Source organism: Siniperca chuatsi, linkage group LG14, assembly GCF_020085105.1.
Source record: "Siniperca chuatsi isolate FFG_IHB_CAS linkage group LG14, ASM2008510v1, whole genome shotgun sequence".
NCBI classification, from domain to species: domain Eukaryota; kingdom Metazoa; phylum Chordata; class Actinopteri; order Centrarchiformes; family Sinipercidae; genus Siniperca; species Siniperca chuatsi.
This window is the reverse complement of record NC_058055.1, coordinates 19,020,127-19,039,731: the sequence shown is the minus strand read 5'-3', so window position 1 is coordinate 19,039,731 and position 19,605 is coordinate 19,020,127. Positions and strand designations below refer to the sequence as shown.

Below are 19,605 nucleotides of genomic sequence, written 5' to 3'. Positions count from 1 at the left end.
CGATGGCTCAACTAAATCTAATCCACAGAATGAATTGTACATTTCAAGATAGCTGTCATACAATGAGCATCACGACCAAATCATACTTCTACAACATAATTTAATCATTTAATAAACATTCTGTACAGGTCCTAATTGTACATTTACTGTTGGGTGAAACCCTTGCATCTGCAAATATGTCAAGTACAGTGAAATTAATAACTCAGGGACTAATCTTGTCTTATTTTGAGATTGGCCATCATGCATTTTTGGAAGGGTTCCTCTCAGCCAGAGGATTGTAACAGTTTAATAGTTTCTCAACCTGTAGAGAAGCATGTAATCCTGTAGCCTCACAAATCCATCCTAAATCTTGCAAGTTCAGCTTTTGCTCCAAGACAGTAGTCTGGAAAAACATCCACTGTGAGCTTAATAAGCCAGACATCTGGAAGCTGGACCAGTCAGTGAGCTGTAGGGAGTTTATTTCCAACAACCTGTGAACAACTATTTAAACTCTACACTGTGGCATGGGTTACCTAACTAAATCAGTTTAAAAATGGTCATAATAATCTAAGACAAAATATGTAAACATTGGACCTCATTCAGCAACATTCCCTTAAATGTCTTATATTTTCTCTTAATTTTCTGTTAAGAGAAAAAATAAGAGAAGGCAACTCCAGGTGCTTGATACTTGATCATAAATTGGAGTCGTGTGGCCGATTGTTTGTTATTAGCATAGGTAATGCCCCCTACACACTATATAAGGGCAGGTGCAAATACTCTGGCACATGCCCAAGAATTGAAGAGATGGCACCAAAAAAATGTTGTAAGAAAGACTTCAGCAGTAGTGAAATCGATGTACTGTAAATAACGTACCTGTACTGTAAATAAACTTAAACTAAGTAAAGATGTGATTTCCCAGAGTGTCAGTACTGGCGTTACAGGAAAATCAAAAACCCAGCAAAACATTTGTGATGCTGTAAATGCCGTGTCAGCATAGGGACGCACAGTAACTGAAATTAAAGAAAATGGTTAGACATGAAAGCAAAAAAATGCATTGCCCAAGCAAAGCACTCCATGATGACAACTGGGGGAGGACAGGAGGAGATGGCGGTCTCGCAAGTAGACCTAAGAATTCAAGACGCAGACAGTGATCCACTGCCAGGCACATCAGGGAGTCAAGCCCTCACCAGAGATGCATTTACAGACACACCGGTTGCTGAAGGTATGTTTTGCATATTCATGTTTTTATAAACCCCTTAAAATTAATTTATACATATAACTTTTTTTCTATCTGTTGTAGTTTATAGGCTTTTTGCTGTTATTTCATTGACCACTCAAACATCTGCATTCAAATATTTTATTTTATTTTTTTATTTTCAGAACAAGACTAAGCGAGTGCATCATCATCACAAACTGCAGAGCCTGAACGCCCTCGCCACATTTTCTCTCTGACTCAAGTTGTCTCTGTTACGGTCCTGCAAAAGCAAGAACAGATTCTCTCAACTTAACGAGATATTTCCACGACTTCAATTACATTGACTTCTGTGTTAAATAATATAACGGAAAACCTTGAAAGGATTAATGAAACACTCAAAAGCAAGTCTAAATAAAATGTGACACTGGAACTGCTTGTGTGGAATTCCTTATTTGTTATTCACCACAATTTAAAGTTCAAGTTTATTTAAAGCCTGATATTGCTGTTTACAGTCTCAAAGGGCTTTACAGGCCCACAGCTACACAAAACCATGTGCTAGCCTACCTCATAAGCGGTCAATTAACTGCTGCCAAATGATTATGGCATCTCCATAAGGTGCGTCCACTGGGTCATCTGGCATTTTCTCCACAAGGGGTATCTGATCTGGGAGTGGCACACCACGTCTCATGGCCACATTGTGCAGCATACAGCAGGCCATTGTGATTGGACAAGCTTTCTCCGGGGTGTATAGAAGCTTTCCCCCAGCGGAATCAAGGCACATTCACCCGGCCTTCAGCACTCCAACTGTGTGCTCTACCATGGAGCAAGTGTGCATGTGTCGGTGGTTGTAAGAACGCTCCTGTCTGGTCTGGGGGTTTGCAAGTGGGGTCATTAGCCATGGAGTGAGGGCACAACCTCGGTCACCTAAGTTGAGTTTTTATAAAGTTAAACTTGATAGTGCTTTCCATAATTACAAATCACTTACCAATCAGCTACCCATCTCCTCCACCTCCCTGAGCTAGACGCATCCCAGCTGAGCTTTATTTGGACATTAATGGAGTGTTACAGCTTACGATTGAGGAATGGGAATGGATCTGGAGAGTCTGTTAGCAGTGTTAGCACTGTACCGAAACGCACGACTCAAAGAAGACTGTGAAATGCCTCACCTGTCTCTTATCTCTCTCTGAAGGGATCCTGTGGCTAAAACTCCCAAGTGTGCTAAGTAGCCTAACCTACTTGCAGGTGTGGAGGCATGGGATTTGACAGGTGTGTGTTTCGCCTAAATTGAGGCTCCAGAGTATTGCACAAATCTAAAAGCAGTGCTCTTGGCAATCTGAAACGGCTCAGCAAATAGATCTGTGCGATCTTTAATGCAATTCTCTGCATAAATCCTGTACGGCCAAAGCATCTAAGAGCAGTATATTATGTACGCCACTCAGAAGCTGAACGCATGCAATATCATCCAAGTGTTTTTATAGTCTTAAAGGTGGAGTATGCAATTCTAATCCAATATATGTCTTTATGTCAAATTCAGCGAATATCTCCTCACAGTACACTAGCTGTCCGTTCAGTGTGTGTGCTGAAAAAAACATCTAGTGTTTGTACACAGCCCTGGCTCTGTAAATGTGAAATAAACAAAGTATCTCAGACCAAACCACACAACACTATTCCAGCCATGATTTGTGTGTCAGGTAACATTAACACTAGAAGTGCCAGAATTCCATAACTAATAGAACGTGGTCATTTTGATGCTAGATTCCAAACTCTATATTCCCTAGTGATAAATACCTAAATAAGAGATTAATAATGTGTTAGGGTATCTTTTAAAAAAACAAATAACACCAAAATGTACATTTAAAAAAGTTTAACTATACATGTATCAATATTCACATAATCACATATAGTAAACCGTAATTATTGCATAAGCTAAATTCACACCTGTATTTTTCCGTATTTATTCAGCATAACTCAGAACAAGAAAATAACAATTAAAAGGATCTATTTCATTGTGAATTTTTTTTTTTTTTAACATTTATAACTATAAATAATCGAAAAAGCTGAAAACAAGCTGATCTTAAACAGTGTCCAGATGACTACGACTGAAACCTTTTCTACGACAGAACACTCCTGGACGAATGAGGGACTACACCGTCTTAAGCTGATCTAAAGTTAAAAAAAGAGCCACGAACAGAGTTTAGAACCATAAAACAATTAGGCTACTAATTCTATATTAACTAATTACATCAATAGCATGCTTGGCTCTTTAAGCTTCACAGTCACCTCTGTTCTCCTTGCACAATTTCCACACACGGGTTTGCGGCATTTGCAGCAGGTGTCGTGTGTTTTATTTTGTTTGCAGCTTCTCCGAACCTGGCACTGCCTCCGTTTTGGTGTCTGCTGCGGTGGTTGCTTCTGCTGCTGACTGGGACCTCTGAACTCTGCTCTCAGCTCCTCTGCCAGTTGCTGCATGAACTTCCTCCGGGCTATCTTGCTGCTAGTGCACTCCTTGAAGAGGATGTGGGCATTGATTCTAGCCAGGTCGAGGATGTTATAGAATATAGCCACTGGCCGTCTTTCACTGAGTAGGCCCTTGCCATCTGATCTAGGACGTCCACGCCATATTTGGTGTTATTATAGTATGTTCCCAACTGCGGCTTTGCGTTCGGCCCATTAGTAATGCCCACGCTTGTGTGCACGGAGCTCAGAATGCACACATTCTTCCTCGGTTTTCCCTGGTAGATAGTGAGCGTCGCATCTGCACATTTCAGCATCTTTGTGCTGAACAGCTCTGCTTGCTCTTTTGCGGAGGGGGGCAACCTGTCATCTTGCAGATGCACACGGCGGGTCTCTTTTTTGTCGAACTGCAGGAATCTCATTATCTCCCGGAAGCAATTTCTGGCCATGGTTTCCTTGAAAAACAGGAAGCCCCAAAGGCTGCCCAACTCCATGTTTTTTGCACCCTGTGCTCCACGGATATACAACCGGGCTACAAAGGCTTTCAGTTCAGCAACAACAATAATAACCTAATAATAATAGCATAATGTTAATAATAATAGGACCAGCAGAACTAGTGAATAGCCCAGGCTATAACTAGCGCAGGGCAGCACAAGACAGGACAGAGCAGGGCAGCCGAGCTCACCTGGAACGTCAGCTGTGAATGGAACATCTGGATCCCTAGTTTCCGATGAAAGAAGCTGCCTCTTTTTCCTCTGTATGGACTCTGAATGACTCTCTGATGAGGATGAAGTGTTTTCTTGCACCCAGGAAAGGTTGTGGTCACTTTCCACCTCCGATAGATCCCCTGCATCAGAGTCATCGATGTCCAAGTTCTGAAGCATCTCCAAGGCCATGGCAGCAGTCATCTTTCTCTTCATTCTTTCATTCATTTCAGACATTTTCTGAAGGCTCCTTATAAACTCCAACCTAGGAAATTATTCAATTTCTTATATTATTGCAATGATAGCCAAATTAGTATAATACATTGTACTTATAAGCAAATTAGCATATGCTAATAGCACTCGAGACCGCAAGCAACATTTATTTGACAGAGACAATGATAGTTGCTAAGCAACCAAGATGTATCACAAACTGCGCGAAAGATAGAACAATAGAATACCGCAAAATTCAGTGCGGTCAATATGACCGTGTATGGCTAGGGTATAAATATAGGTAAAAATTTTCTTTGCCTTTTGTGTAATTTATATGAAAACCAATGTAAATAAAAATACAGACACTTTTAGGAAAAGTCAGGTACCAGCAGGAGTTATTGCACAGATGAATTTCAAACCGTTGTGGCCGTTCTAGTGTTAAATGACTTCCCACGGACATTCAGCTTGCTTTCTAGTTTGCCAAGATATGCCGTTGTTGTGATGTTTGCTATAGTCGCAGGAGAGTTGTGAGTTTCGCTGTCTGGAGCTGGTGTGCTGGCTCTGGGAAACCGTCTCATCCTCTCTGGCTGTTAGCTTCGCAGCAGCAACTGAAGCGACAGTTTGCTAACCCACAACCTAGCTAAGCTAACTCACAACCTATTTCCCAGAAGTACTTTCCCTTTCTCTCTGTGCACATACTGTAGCTGATTTACAACTATTGGAGCAGGGAGCATGTGCTGAGATCACACTGGTTTACTGAAAGTTGATGAGGCATAATGATAACCATGTGCCAATATACTGTGAGCCTCTTATGTTTAATATGTTTTGTTTGCTTTCCACAACTGCATCAATCTTCATGGAATGGGTTGATTGAAATCACATCAAATCGAAAACAAAACATCATTGCTTTCCTTTGTTGAGCTTAATTACTGTGGTACTCATTGGTATTCTAGACAGTTTTTTGCAGACACATGCACATTGCCCACATGCACTGATCAACCTCACAGCTGTGCAAATATACCATTAACAGTTTCATTTGGCTTTATTTGTTTTTTAAATTCTGTGTAATGTGTTGATGTTATGAGATTCCTCCACTTTGCCACTATTACATGTTGTCATTTTACATGCAGAACAGGTTCTACTATGGTGTTAACATTCTTAGCACATAAAAAATGATGATTTCATGACTCTCTGGGTACAACAGCACATCACCAGTTTAATTATTAATACATTCATATTACATCATGCAATATTCTCTTTAATGTGAATTTCCTCCTATAGATTCTAAATCTTTCTTCTTTGCCTTTCCAAGGTGGATGCCAGCAGTGTGCTGAAGAAGAGGATGAACTCTGCCCCGCTGTTTGACCGCCCTGCCAAAACATTTCCTAACCCACCTGTCAATGCCCAAGCCTTCCTGCAGCAGGGTTCAGCTGTACCAGCCAACAATGTTCTGACTGGCACCAGCATCATTGACAAATACTCCCGCATCCTCTTCCCCCTTTCGTTTGGCGCCTTCAACCTGGTCTACTGGATCGTCTATCTCACCAAGGACACGATGGAGATGTCCAGGTGAACAGATGGCATGGTTGTTACAAATAAATCCTCACTGAATATAATTAGTTTCTGTACTTGTGTGTATATTAAATAGGTTGGATATAACCAATTATACCTATAGGAAATGTGAACAAGTTCAAGACAGTCAGCCAGTTTAGACACCCAGCAGATGGGTTGCTGCTGTCCACTGTGAGGAATGAAACAGGGCCAGACTTTCCACCTCTAAACTCCTAAATCTTGTGAACAAATTCTTTTGCAACAGTAACTGTGGTAGTTTAAAATGATTTGTTTCATTTAATTTGTTTCTTATTAATTAATATAATAATAATGACATATTCACAGAGAAGTAGGCATGTAGTAGGTTATCAGTGTATATATGGCAGTTTGTTCACACGTACTGTTGGGCAAAAAAGCCCACATCACATACTGTACTATATATTGGATGGCACATTAAATCTATAATGTATGTATAGATTCTGAATGCAATAATTAATATATAATATTATATTTATTTAAAGCCATATTTTAAACCACACCTCATAGTTCAGTGCAGAATGCAGAGTATGAGTGTGTGTGTGTGTGTGTGTGTATGGAGGCTAGTATGGGAATGTACAGTATGTATCTGTCTCCATTCTATGTTTGTTTTTAGATGTATGTTTGCCAGCCTGAGCCACACAAAGCTCTTACACTTTCAGCTCTAATTATTTACCATATGGCTTTTTCAAATGTGTCAGCAGAGTTGAAGAGTTGTCACAGGCTTGATACAGTAGGTGAGTTATAATTGCAATACAAGACCACCAGGCAACACTGGCAGGCTCTGTATTTGTCATTCAATGTTTTTCAATGTGTCTAGCACTGTACAGTGCCAACGGGCTGCAATACTCATAGCCTGTAGGTGTCTGTGCTCTCCATACACAGTGAACTATAGCTTAATGCACACTAACTTCTGTGTATAACTGAGCATTAGAACAAAATATTTTTGTCTTCTGGGGGCCATTTGTCAGACATAGATAGAATGTAGAGGTGTTTAGTACGTACAAACCAATCTTCATCAACGGATGTTCAAATCAGTAGCTTTTTAGCAGTGGGGCTCCCCTCCACTGTTGTCAGCTCAGCTGTAATCCACAGTACCTAACTTCCTCCTTAAAAGCCTATTAAAAGACAGCGAAAGCCACGGCTGACAACTCAGTCGTAAATAATAGGCTGCTGAGCTATTAACCATATGTACAGTACATTTCTTGCCTAGTTTTATACTGAACTGAACATGACAGCTTGAACTAGCATCAGACTGAATGTGCTACCTGAAAACAGTCAGAATCAGCACTGAAAGTTGCGCCGCATGACATGATGCGTTCACTTACTGTTGTACATACTAAAGTGCCTTTGAGTGGTGCTGTGTTCACCTACTGTAGTATGTACTGACGTGTCTGAGCGGTGATGTGTTCACTTACTGACGTACATACTGAAGTGCATTTAAACAGTGATGCTACCGCTTAGCTTAGGAAAAAAATTGAACAAACTACAAATCTTTGAACTGAACTGAACGAAGTGACTAAAATCAGAAAAGTGATTTGTGATTTCCACCTCTAGCTGAATGCTAAGGTCAGCTGGCTCACAATGAAAATGTTAGCAGGTAATGTTTACCATGGTCGTCATCTTACTTTAGCATGTTAGCAAGATAATATTTGCTAAATTGCACTAAACACTAAATTTCATCATATCGTCATCATGACGGTCACCAGCAGATTTTATCAACTCTATCTCATATCAGCTCATCTGAATCGGGAGGTATATTCGAAGCAAGTTCTTGTGAAAAACAAAGTGTGCAAGCTTAAGCAACGTACACCTGTTGTTTTAGACACATATTTAATTAATATTCATATTGTACGTTAATTAGGCTACCACTCAAAACTGTAGTGTTTCTGCATTCTCAGCCAACAACACGTTATTAAAGATATCAATTGAATGTTTGAGTTTTAGTTCTTCAATAGCTATACGATTTTTAGATTGTGGATTCAGATTCAATATCAACCCTGAACCTGCTGGCCACATTCCTATCTACTGTGTGTTGCTGAACCATTTTGGTACATAATATCTATGATCTGGTGTACGGTTTTAATCAAAACACCATACAATACAAAGAACATCACTTAAAACATAAAACAAACAAGATAGCTACTGTGGTTGTCAAGGTGAATTGTGAAGGCTCAGAGGCACATTAATGTCAATTTCACAAGTGGTGTGTTTCAGATGCATGTGATAAACTGAGACATATACATTTATATGACATTTATATTGATGGTAGCAAAGCAAAGCAATATGTCTGTCAACAGATGAAATCACACTGCAGTTTTTTTATGTCATCAAGATATGTATGTTGCTCTCATACATTACCTCTACGGATCCTGTAGGGTTTGACACTTGAAGGAGAAAGCTCTATTTATGATGTGTGCATGCAAGTTTGTGTGTTTGATTTGTCCCAACCATATGCTCTAAACAGATGCATATGCCTGGTTGTGCGTTTATTGGACGCTATTGATGCTCTTCACCACTTCTGACTCGGGCTTTTCAACTGTGTGGGTTCAGCTCCTTTCATTCCTTGCTCTTTCTCTAAAAAGAGAAAACCCTGAGGCCTGAGCTGAGACATGTCAGATGACATGACAGTGTTGGCAGGCATCAGGATAGCTCTGTGTGACTAACCCTCTTAGGCTTTGTTCAGACTTCAGGCAAATCAGATTTGTTTCTCAAATCAGATCTTTAAGACAGACTGTCAGCACTGTTATTTGCAAGTAATCAGATTGGATTTGTGTGTCCAGACATCACCAACCTATCTGCATGGGTTGCTGTGGTAACGACATAGGCGTCAGTAACTACGTACGCTGGTGACGCGGCTTTCCAACACGGAAGCATGAGAAATGGAGGTCCATCATCTCGTCCTCCAAACAACCGCACTCTCAAGTCGCAGTTGCTCATAAATCAAAACCACTAAATGCTGTTTCCAATTCAATTCCTATTTTTCGACTGTAGGGCCGTAGCCATAACCAGCCTCCTCCGTCACTGAGTTTGTCTGGTGCGATGGAGGAGGCTGATGCTGCCTTTTCTGATGCACTTCTGTCACTCTGGATTTAACATCGTCGTTGTGTGTCGCATTGCGAGTGACACAAAAGATACTTTGAAATCGGATTTGAGCGGCCAGAGCGTATGGACTGAGATGCATCTGTAGAAATCCGATTGGCATCTCATTTCAAATCACCTCTAAATGTGGCTTGCATCCGATTTGCAAAAATGTTGCTGTCCAGACTTTCTAAAATCAATCTGGATACAATCTGAATATATGCCAAAAAACGGATTTGGGCTGGCAGTCTGAATAAGGCCTTAGTGACACTCTCTTAACTGTTTCTATTAATTGATAGGGACTGTAAGCGAGGAGGCAGATCCTGACAAACTTCTTGAAGGAAAGCAGCAGAGTGATGGCCTTCAGGCCCCGGGAATCAAAAGGAATTAGAAATAACATGCAATATAGCTTACACGTGTGATTCTGTATAAATTTGTGTGCGCATGTATATGTGCAAAACACAGAAATGTCTGCACATACATCCAAGAGTATGACTGAGTAGTGAGTGGGGGGAGTGATGCAAGGAAATGGGAGGTGATACAACACATGCCTCAGGTCTGATAACTGAAAATCCCAGTGGTGTTAGAACCTGTAGCTGACCAGCCAGTGCAAAGAACAAGTACAACCACAGTCACTGTTATTGATTGTGGTTACATCATTTTCACTGGAAAAGTCAAGATGTCAACATGGACAGAAACTGATGGTGCGGAAGAATTTACAGCTGAATTAATTTTAACTCACAAAATGACTGCATACCAACAAGCCTAAGAATCTAACAACTAACGGTGCTTTCGCACCTTCACACCTGTTTGGTTTGGTTAAAACGAACCCCAGTGCCCACCAGTTTGCCTGGTTAGTACGGTTCATTTGGGCTGGTGTCAAAGCTATCATTTGAATTCTGGTGCGGACCAAACAACCGCACCGAGACGCTTGAGAGGAGGTGGTCTCGGTCCTGTCCCAAATGAACTCTGAAGTGGTTCATTTGTGGTGGGAACGTGATCCGACCTTAATCTGACCCAACTACCATAAATTACCGTTAACATATCGGGTTTACCGAACACATCTTCGGTTTAACATGTTGATGGTTAGCATGTTGTTGTACATGCTAAATATTAGCTCCCTTGTTCTGCCCAGTCATCTGAAGGCAGCATGTCTTCTTTGCAAAGTTTGAAGCAGTATATTGTTTTCAAGACGTTTCCTTGAAGTACATTCAGCATTCTGCTGGTATAGTTTTGCCTAGTATATCGCAAAGACAATTACTGCTCACGGTTATGAGCAAATGCCAACTGTTGCTCCATATTAAATTGCAAAGCAATGTTTCTCTCACAGAAATATGCACTAGTCCAGAACACAGAACCTTCTTCCTGTATTTAATTACTTGCTCCCGCACGACATATCTGACCATAAGCGGAGTGAACGTTCTCACGTGGTTTGTAGTGATGTATTTTGGTTCGCTTGAATTTTTCTCTGTGTGAAAAGAAACCGAACCAAGGCGAAAGCGCTCCAAGTTTACGAACTCATCAACTGATTCAGAGCAAACAAACTATGTGAAAAAGCCCTAAGTCTATGTCCTTGTTGGCATAATGGCAATTTATATATTAATGAATAAATTGGATTTTTACTTGTCTTTGTTACCAAATAAGTCCCAGTGTAATCAACTTCACCCAACCATATCTTGCCAACAGGCCTACCACAAAATAAATTAAGAAATAAAGAAATGTCAACCTTCACTGACCAGACTATAGGCTCAGTGATTTCAACACATAACATACAGGAGGCGTAACATACTGTTGTAGCATCTGTCTGATCTCTGGTCAATGCAATGAATGATCTATATGGATAAGAGAGCAGTCATCTGTGTGGGTGAGGGAGATGTGTGAGCCTGTAATGATGAGCAAAAACTTCAAGTGCATTACCAAAGCCCTTTGGACTTGAGTATGGCATGCCCTGATTTGCATATAGCCCAGTAAAGTCAGGATGTATTGCAATCAGATCTGAGATCTGGCTGATGAAGATGCATATGAGTGACTACTGTAGGTGTAAACCAGAGCTAAAACAGTAGCCCACATGTCATGACGATGAACATTTGAGTCTGAACAGAGCCATTGTAGACACCAGCTCTGGTGAAAATGAAAGCAGTCCTGCTCAGTGGTATGGACCACAGCTGAATCACAATCCACTGTATTGTAATGATTCACACTTCCACAATTAACACATTTCATTGCTGTTTTTATGCAGCACCACCCACACTATTGACCCCTTGGTTCTCAGTTAGATCCACCTTAATCCAAATATCACATCCATTAAATGAAAGCGAGCAGTCCTTTTCACTCCAGAGAAATAAATATACAGCTCCAGTGGTCCTAACTGAAAGCAGATAGCAGTGCACGCAACAGGCCCCTTTCTCCCTTTGTAGCTTTGCTTTTATTATAGAAGGCCCTCCTGCAAAGATGAGCTGGACCAGAAGAAAACTCTGTTTGTGTGAGTGTGTGTGAAGGTGGATTTCTGTGTGTGTGTGTGTGTGTGTGTGTGTGTGTCTACTTCTGTGAGGATACAGGCGTACAAGTGTATAAATGTGCAATGGCAGCAGTGCCTACTGACTGGAGGCTATTTTAATGAATAGCACTATTCAGGGCGAGACATGAAGGAAGCAAATTTGCTGAAAACACTTCCTTCCATGAAGGGCCCCAGCTGGTTGGCTGACTGGTCGCTGGCTGGCTGGCTGGCAGGCTGACTGGTGTATGTGTATCAGAGTGGGTACAGCAGGTGATAAGCCCTGCTCCTCTTTATTGCCCATCAGAGTGCCAGGCTTGAAAAACAACTTCCACATTGTTGCTCATAAATCAAAACCACTAAATGCTGTTTCCAACTCAATTCCTATTTTTCGACTGCGGGGCCGTAGCCATAACTTTGCTGTAATGATCATTCAATTACAGGCCACTCAGACAGGGAGAGAAGAAGACCGATATAAACAAAGATCCCCTATCTATCATATTTCTCTCCGCGGGCTCGTGGGAATTGCTACATCTGCCTTTGTCACCTACTTTTTGTGTGCTTGCATGAATGCATTTCTCACACATCTGCCTGTGTTTACATGTGTGCACACTGATGCGTAGAAATGTGAACAATTACAAATCCTTATAAATTGTTATCACACAAGAAAACTGCTCTTTGTCCCTGACTTTCTCTTCACATATACATGCTCTTTCTCTCTCTCCTACTATCCCTCACACTCAATTGCTTTCTCTATTTCTCTACTTTATCTCAGTGTCACTCTTTCAGACACACTCTCTCTGCTACCCCCTCCCTGCCTCTATAGTCCCCCTCCCCCATCTCTCCCTCCCATGGTGAACTGCCTGTTATCTGCTTCCTCTTCCTCTCTGATAAGACAGGACAGCACAACAAGCTAAGCAGAGTGGTGTCCCTCTACCTCAGCTAGTCAGCATTAATCATCTAGCCATTTCAGAGCAAAGAGGACTCTTGTCACTGTAGGACTAAACAAAAGTCTTTCAGTCTTCTTTACTGACTGTATAGATGAATATTGGCCATCTGTTTACTTACTTAATGTAGCAGGGCAGCCTCAGCTAGAGGCCAAGAGAAATGGTCCAATAACCAAAAGGTCACAAGTTCAGTCTCTGCAAGAGCCACAATGAGTCTGTCAGCAGTTGCATGACACTGAACACACTGAATTATGAGTTATCACTTGCAAGTGAGGCTTTTTATAAAATAAAAACAAAAGTATTAAGTAATATTTGAAAGTCTGTCAACAGTAAAGATTAGCTTGTGAATAGAGGATGTGGCAGACAGAATGGCTACAGAAATTACTTGTTTCTGATTCAGTTAACAGTTTATACAATCAGTACATAAGATGAATAAAACTGCAGGTAATGAATTCAGCAATTCTTCTGTTTCATATTGCGCCATCAGTTAAGTCTCACAGAAACAGATCTAGTAAGAGCTATGGTAGGTAGTCATATACTGTATAAGCACTTTGTGTCATGGCATTCTTTGCCTCCAGCTACTGTAGTATGTATTATTGTATGTATCTATTAATGTGTGTATCATTTTCATATACATGTCAGGACACCTTGTATTGTATTATCATTCATGTGTAGCAGAAAACTGAAAAATAGCTGTGGTTAGCTGATTTAAACCCTAAAATTAAAATGGTAAGCTTCATCCATTTCATATGAGCTGTTGCTTCCCGCACTATTAGGAAAAATTACAATGTTAGTTATAATGCATATGCACATGGTCACACAGACATACACATTTGTATTGAAGCTGTTTTAAATGGTCCATTTAAATCCAGGAATCCAATTTGTACCAATGTCATCCATATAGTGTTACAGTATTGGTGGTGACACAAATGGCTACATAAATCAACATACAATATTCAGCTTATGGCCAGACTCCCTATTTTTCTGCTGAAATTTTCACCCTACAATCTAAAACATACATGTGTATATACACATATGTTAAATACTTAATTTGAATGTACCAGTTAGTGACTACATGCAGTACAAGATTCTTGGACTGGAACATAAAGTAAACCATGAGTTTAAACTAAAATTAAATGTCAGTGCACACAGCCACACACACAAACATACAGCACATTTGGATACTGCAAACAGGAATTGAATAGAAATTGTTTTGACTTGCAAATCAATTGAATTTAACTGAATTTTAGGCCCACGTTAGCCATTTAAAGCACATGGACACAGTACCTACCTCAGAATGCCTCCCCACCTACCTACCAGCCAAAAACACACAGAAAGCTGGAATTTTTTTGCCAGCAGCCATGTAAGTTCTCTGGCTGAAAATGGCTCTCAGCGCTGTCAAAAGTGTCTCCTGCTTTAACACATCAGGCAGAGGATGTGGAGGTGTGAACTACCTGGCATAGGTTCCCAGACGAGTTTCACAAGGTCTTTGTGAACAACACTGGCAGCAGGGATTGAATAAATTCAAATTTTAAATTCAGCCTGGAATGGATGCCAACCTTCACAGCAAGACTGAGCCAGAGCAAGCTGTTACATCATACCAATGTGCGTTTGTGCTTGTGTGCAGGCAGATGTGGACCGATGTTAAATGGAGTAGGTGTGTGTGTAGGTGTCTGTATGCATATATCTGTATGTTTGAATATGATAAAATATAAAATCCATAATTTGAAGAGAAAACCTTTATTTACTCTAGACAGCATACCAGGGTGCCCGTATTTCTCCCTGTCTCTCACATACTACACAGCTGCCATTGTTTCACTAATTCTACCTTTCGTTATCTTCTTTCTGTCTTACAGGGATACCGTCTAAGCCAAGAGTTCGTCTTCCTGGAAATCACACATGCACACACACTTTCATACACCTGCACGGACACACACACACACACATATATATACACACACAATAAATAGATGACAGACGTTTGCCAAGCACTCTTTTATGCCGCCATTGTATTTCTTTTTAAGTACTCCCTTGGAAAGTGAGTGTTTTGAGAGCAGATGAACCAGCTCCTATTGCCAACTCAATCCGGGAGCTCACTGCCCGTGGGCCCCATGCTCTGGAACCATTTCAAACAGGTACTACATCTCTCTCTGTCTCTCTCATTTCTTGATTTCACTTCCCCAATATTTAAAAATTACACATTAGAACACTTTTTCAGTGTCTGTCTTGTATCCCCTGACGGAGTGGATGGGACAAGACGTAATAGCTAAGCTAGCTAGGCTGCAGAGCCAGAGGCAGAGCCGTTACTTTGTTGTATGTATTTATTTCTGTATGCGTGCAACATGCATGCATTTCCACACATGAGAGTAATTTTGCATGTGTTTGAAATGACACATTCCCTACCCTGATATTTAGAACACACTCAACGGAATGAGTGTACCCGTTGTCCTGACTGGATCCAGTGTGACTGACTGACTAACATGAACTCTCTCACTCCCAGCTCTTCATTCCACTCTTCATTTTTTCCCCCCACTACAGTCATTTGCAACAACATTTTTTGGTTCATTGGCTTAATTTCCATCTGCTGATGGAGTACAGAGGATGTGAAGAAAAATCTTCAAAGGGTTTTTATGGTGTGTTCCACAGATACACTGGCCTGGTTGAATACTCACTGCGGATGGAGAAACATGCACATGCAAACACACTTAACACTTTATGTTTTCCATAATTTTCACAATTACAGGATTATATGCCATAAATTTCCTATAGACAGAAACTAAATTTGAAACATCAGTGCATGATTTAATGACTAGCAAAAGCCCAAAGCTGTAATCCATCTGGTAACATTTTTAGGAAAAATAACAGAAACACATAGTACCTGCCTACAGGAACAGAAGACTCTGCAAATTTGTGGGGAAAACAAATGTTCAAGTTTAAGTTTGCCAGACATTAAATGTAATCCAGAGGAATTAGTTTGAGGTGCAAAATGTATGACATGCAAGACACTTCAGTCCAACCATGAATGTAAACACAATGGATGGAAAGTGTGGCAGTCTTATGTCAGACATTCATAAAAAAAGACTGCACATGTACTCGCTAGCATCTCATACAATAAGGTCTTTATGTATCCTGGCAAAAACCCATCTTTCCCCAGAGAAGATTTAGACCTTTATTTGCTAACATAACAATTATTTCTTGAGGTGACAGCTCTAGATTCTGGTTTTCATTTTTAAAAAGCAGTGAAAAATAGAAACCTAAACCTATCATCATCAATTATACGAAATGCCAAAACATATTCATTAATAATCCACTAGTGTGGATTTGCATATTATTATGCATCGTTTCCAATTAAGTAGAGAGGGTAACATGTTAAAGCTATGTGGTGTCTAAATATAAGCTGATGTGTGGATGCTTCCTCATGACATTCATCATCCATGAAGATGTTCTCATTAAAAGTGTCTCTTATCAACACTGGCACCCTTTTGAAATGACAAACCTGCACACTGTGCCAAAAGATTATAGTAGTCTTGAAAACTGTACACTTCCTCTGGTTGTTTAGTTGATTTTGATTATAATTCTCACACAAATGTTTTGTTAAAAAGCTGCACAATTGGTGTAAATTGCCCCTGTGTTCTTATTCAGTTTTGCACATAGTGAGGGCCCTATCTATAGACGTTATTGAACAAGAAGTAACATGATTTCCTGGTTCTTTAATATTGTAAAGTTTTAATATTGGAAGCTCTTCATTTGTTATAATTATGTGTATTTCTTATGAGCACTTTGATTTGTTAAACAAACCAGCATGGTAGAGCTTAGTTCAACAACACTGATATAATAAATAAACAATGCATGATTAAAACTAACATAGAATAAATATATGCAATGCAATAAAAAATGCAATATAGACTCTGGTTGGACCCCCAAGGTTGGGATCTATTGCTTAAAACCATATTCTGAAGTTGCAAAGCTTTCATGAACTGTTTGTAAACAAGCAATTCTATCACCAGACAAGAACATCAACATTGGACAATTCTGCAAAAACTTGGATTACATCCAATGCCAAGGATTTTAAATTGTCGCTTTCTACTATATCTGCGGATGGCAATGGGTGTGACGGTAAGGTTTGTTTAGGGTCAGGATACTAAAAGATAAAAAGGCAAACTTTAATTGCAAGTCTGTGACAGGAAAAATCTTATGTGCTAGGTTTGGACTCATGAGTGTAGCCTACTTTAAATCTTTGGTCAGTTGACTTTGAAATGACATGTAACCATGGCCTAATGTTGTAATGTATGGAGTGCAAAGGATTTGTTCATTTTAAGGCCTGTTGTTGCATGTTTTTTTCCCCACATGTACCAGAGGACTAAAAGAACAGTGGTGTCAGATTGTATGAACTGTCTTTGTATCCTCCCTCTTCCTCTACTTCATTCATCATCCTCCTCCCCTCTGTCTTTGAGGCAGAGGCTGATGAGACAGGGCATTTCAGCCCCAATTGCCCTGTATGCCAGGCTCCATTGTGGGAAAACCTGACTGCCAGTGAACTCAGACTGCTACAGAACTGCTGGCTCAACCCCAATGGAGCCTCAGAACACCAACGACCTCCCACCTCCAGCGGTGACTGTGTGTTTCTACAGAATAAACTCCAGTCGAATAGTCAAACAGAAATAAACTGCAGTGAGAGGGTTTGTATGGATGTGTGTGCGCGTGAGTGTGTGTGTGCTTTTTTTATATGACTGAGCTCGTTTGCTTTTATCAGTGACCCGACTGATCTGCCCTCTGACCCCGGCCTAGCTGCTCAACTCCATCGCACCACATTGAGAACCGCACTTGCATGACCTCCAACCCTTTATGTGCTTGTTAGGGTTGTTGAATGTAGAAGGTTGTGAACTCCATAGAATATAGAAGTCTATTGCTATGGTGACTGCGGCCAAAAAACGCCCTTTCTTCATTTTGTTTAACTCCAGAGGCATGGGCTTTATTGATTTTTTTCATTTAGCCAATGTTAATCCTTTTTGTTCTTCATTTCTATACTCTCATTTGGCCAGAAGTTGTGGACACAATTTAGAAGACAATGAAAGCTCTACATTGTTAATTTATGTGTATATTTTGTGAATATGATTAAGTATTTCTGTAGGTTGCTATTTGTATTCCAACTGTATGACCCTGCTTGATGATCAGCTGCACTGCATTAACCATACTGGTTTGAATGACAGACAACTTTTGTATTTTAGCAGTTTAGTTCCTCCACATTTGCTCCTTGTACACATTGCTTTCCATTAGTTTTTTATTGTCATGATGATGACCTGTTTTTATTGCAACAGAAAACAATAGTTGCATATTCAGGTCTTTTATCCCCATTAATAAATGAACCTATGCTCACTTTTCCCACAGGATTGTACATTCCTATGTTCAATAAAGCTAGATTATTATATATATATATATATATATATATATATATATATATATTCTCTCTCCCACTTTGTATAAAACTACCACTGTAAAGTGAGAGATACAGTCTTTTACAGTAGCCTTTGAGGCTCTGCTCATTATGGGATTTTGAAAATACAATCTTTGTTGTAAGTCTGTGGTGATGCAATCTCTCTTGCCCTTCTTAGCAGGGCATTTTATTATTATTGCCACAATTTTCATTATATGACGTGAACTTTTTTCATCTAAACAGATGATAGTGAAATAATTATTACAGTCTACCCTCATGTAGAAGATCACAATGGTTTAATCTAAACAGTTTCATTTGTTACTTTTAACCACACAGTATGAAGCCAGTAATCCTAATTTCACACATGAATGCTGCTGTGTGACTCCTTTACCGCTCCCAATGATCATAGTGATAATGTGATATGAGATGTTGTGAGAGGACTGTAGGGATGTGGTTTGGTCAGTGACTCACACATTTATATAATTCAGTGTCAATATGTTCTACTGTGTGAATGGGTTACACTACAGTAAACTACAGCTTATGACACTGAGTGATAGTTGACATTCAGTGACACTTTGCACTGCAAACACATACACACAAACAACCATGTTTACGCAGCTATATGAACATGAAAAGCTGTCCAGGCAAAGAAACCTGCCAACTCACAAACCAGTCAGCTGAAGTTTTTTTTTATTTCTTTTTTTTTAACCTATAACACCATGAAGGCATGCATTTAGCCCTAAAGGAAAGTGTGTCTCTAACCCCTGCAGTGTTAACTCTACATTCATCCATCCAGAGTGGTGTAACCTCCACCCCCACCCACAGTCACGTTCTCCTTTCACTCTTTCATTCCTCTACACTAAGAGCAGCCGGCAGGCAGAAATACCCACAGGACTAAAAAAAAAGTAGGTTTTATCATCCAACTTCCTGTTTCGTTCTGAAAGCAAATGCATGTGCTTCCAGACCTGTCTTAGTCTGGGTCAATGTAGCCAATCACAAAAGGGTAGAGTGCCACCTATTGGTGCACAAACTGAATCCTCTCTCCTCTCTTTATCACTACCTATCCACTCTCCCTTCTCCCGCAGACACACTGGCGCTCAACTCCTACACACTGACTCACCATATGTTTTTACAGACGCACGGAGAAAATCACAGTTTGAGTGCACACAGTAACCACACACATACACACACACAAAGACTGACATGTAGAAATAGCTTGCTGTGTGTATATGTGAGGATGCACACAGATGCTCATGTATGCACAAATATGTACAAAATCACGGCACACAGATTCATGCCAATGCAAAAACTGACATTCAACTCATCAATAATTACCAAACATGCACAGTGAATTTGAGCTGGACAGTCAGTGCTTAGGGGTTTAAAGTGCCAACCATGAACCACAATATCGAGTCCGGCTGGGGACCATTGTTGCATGCCATTCCCCATCTCTTTCCCCCCTTATTTCCTGTAACTGCTCTTCTGTCAAATCAATATTAAAGGCATAAAAATGTCGCCAA

The 19,605-nt window shown here is 40.2% G+C and overlaps 1 protein-coding gene and 1 long non-coding RNA gene across 2 annotated transcripts in view; one reads left to right on the top strand and one right to left on the bottom strand.

The window, feature by feature from the left end:
• Positions 1–18,036, top strand: part of gabra6b (gamma-aminobutyric acid type A receptor subunit alpha6b) — a 35,966-nt gene extending 17,930 nt beyond the window's left edge. The window contains exons 9-10 of the mRNA XM_044221993.1: positions 5,855–6,111; positions 14,508–18,036. Coding sequence (XP_044077928.1) covers positions 5,855–6,111; positions 14,508–14,520 — 270 coding nt within the window. The 3' untranslated portion in view covers positions 14,521–18,036. The remainder of the gene's footprint in view (positions 1–5,854; positions 6,112–14,507) is intronic.
• LOC122888069 lies at positions 1,793–2,712 on the bottom strand. Its single transcript, XR_006380648.1, has 3 exons — positions 2,341–2,712; positions 2,160–2,212; positions 1,793–2,042 (listed from the first exon to the last, which is right to left on the bottom strand). It is a non-coding gene; the product is annotated as an uncharacterized LOC122888069 (long non-coding RNA).
• Positions 18,037–19,605: the final 1,569 nt, after the last annotated feature.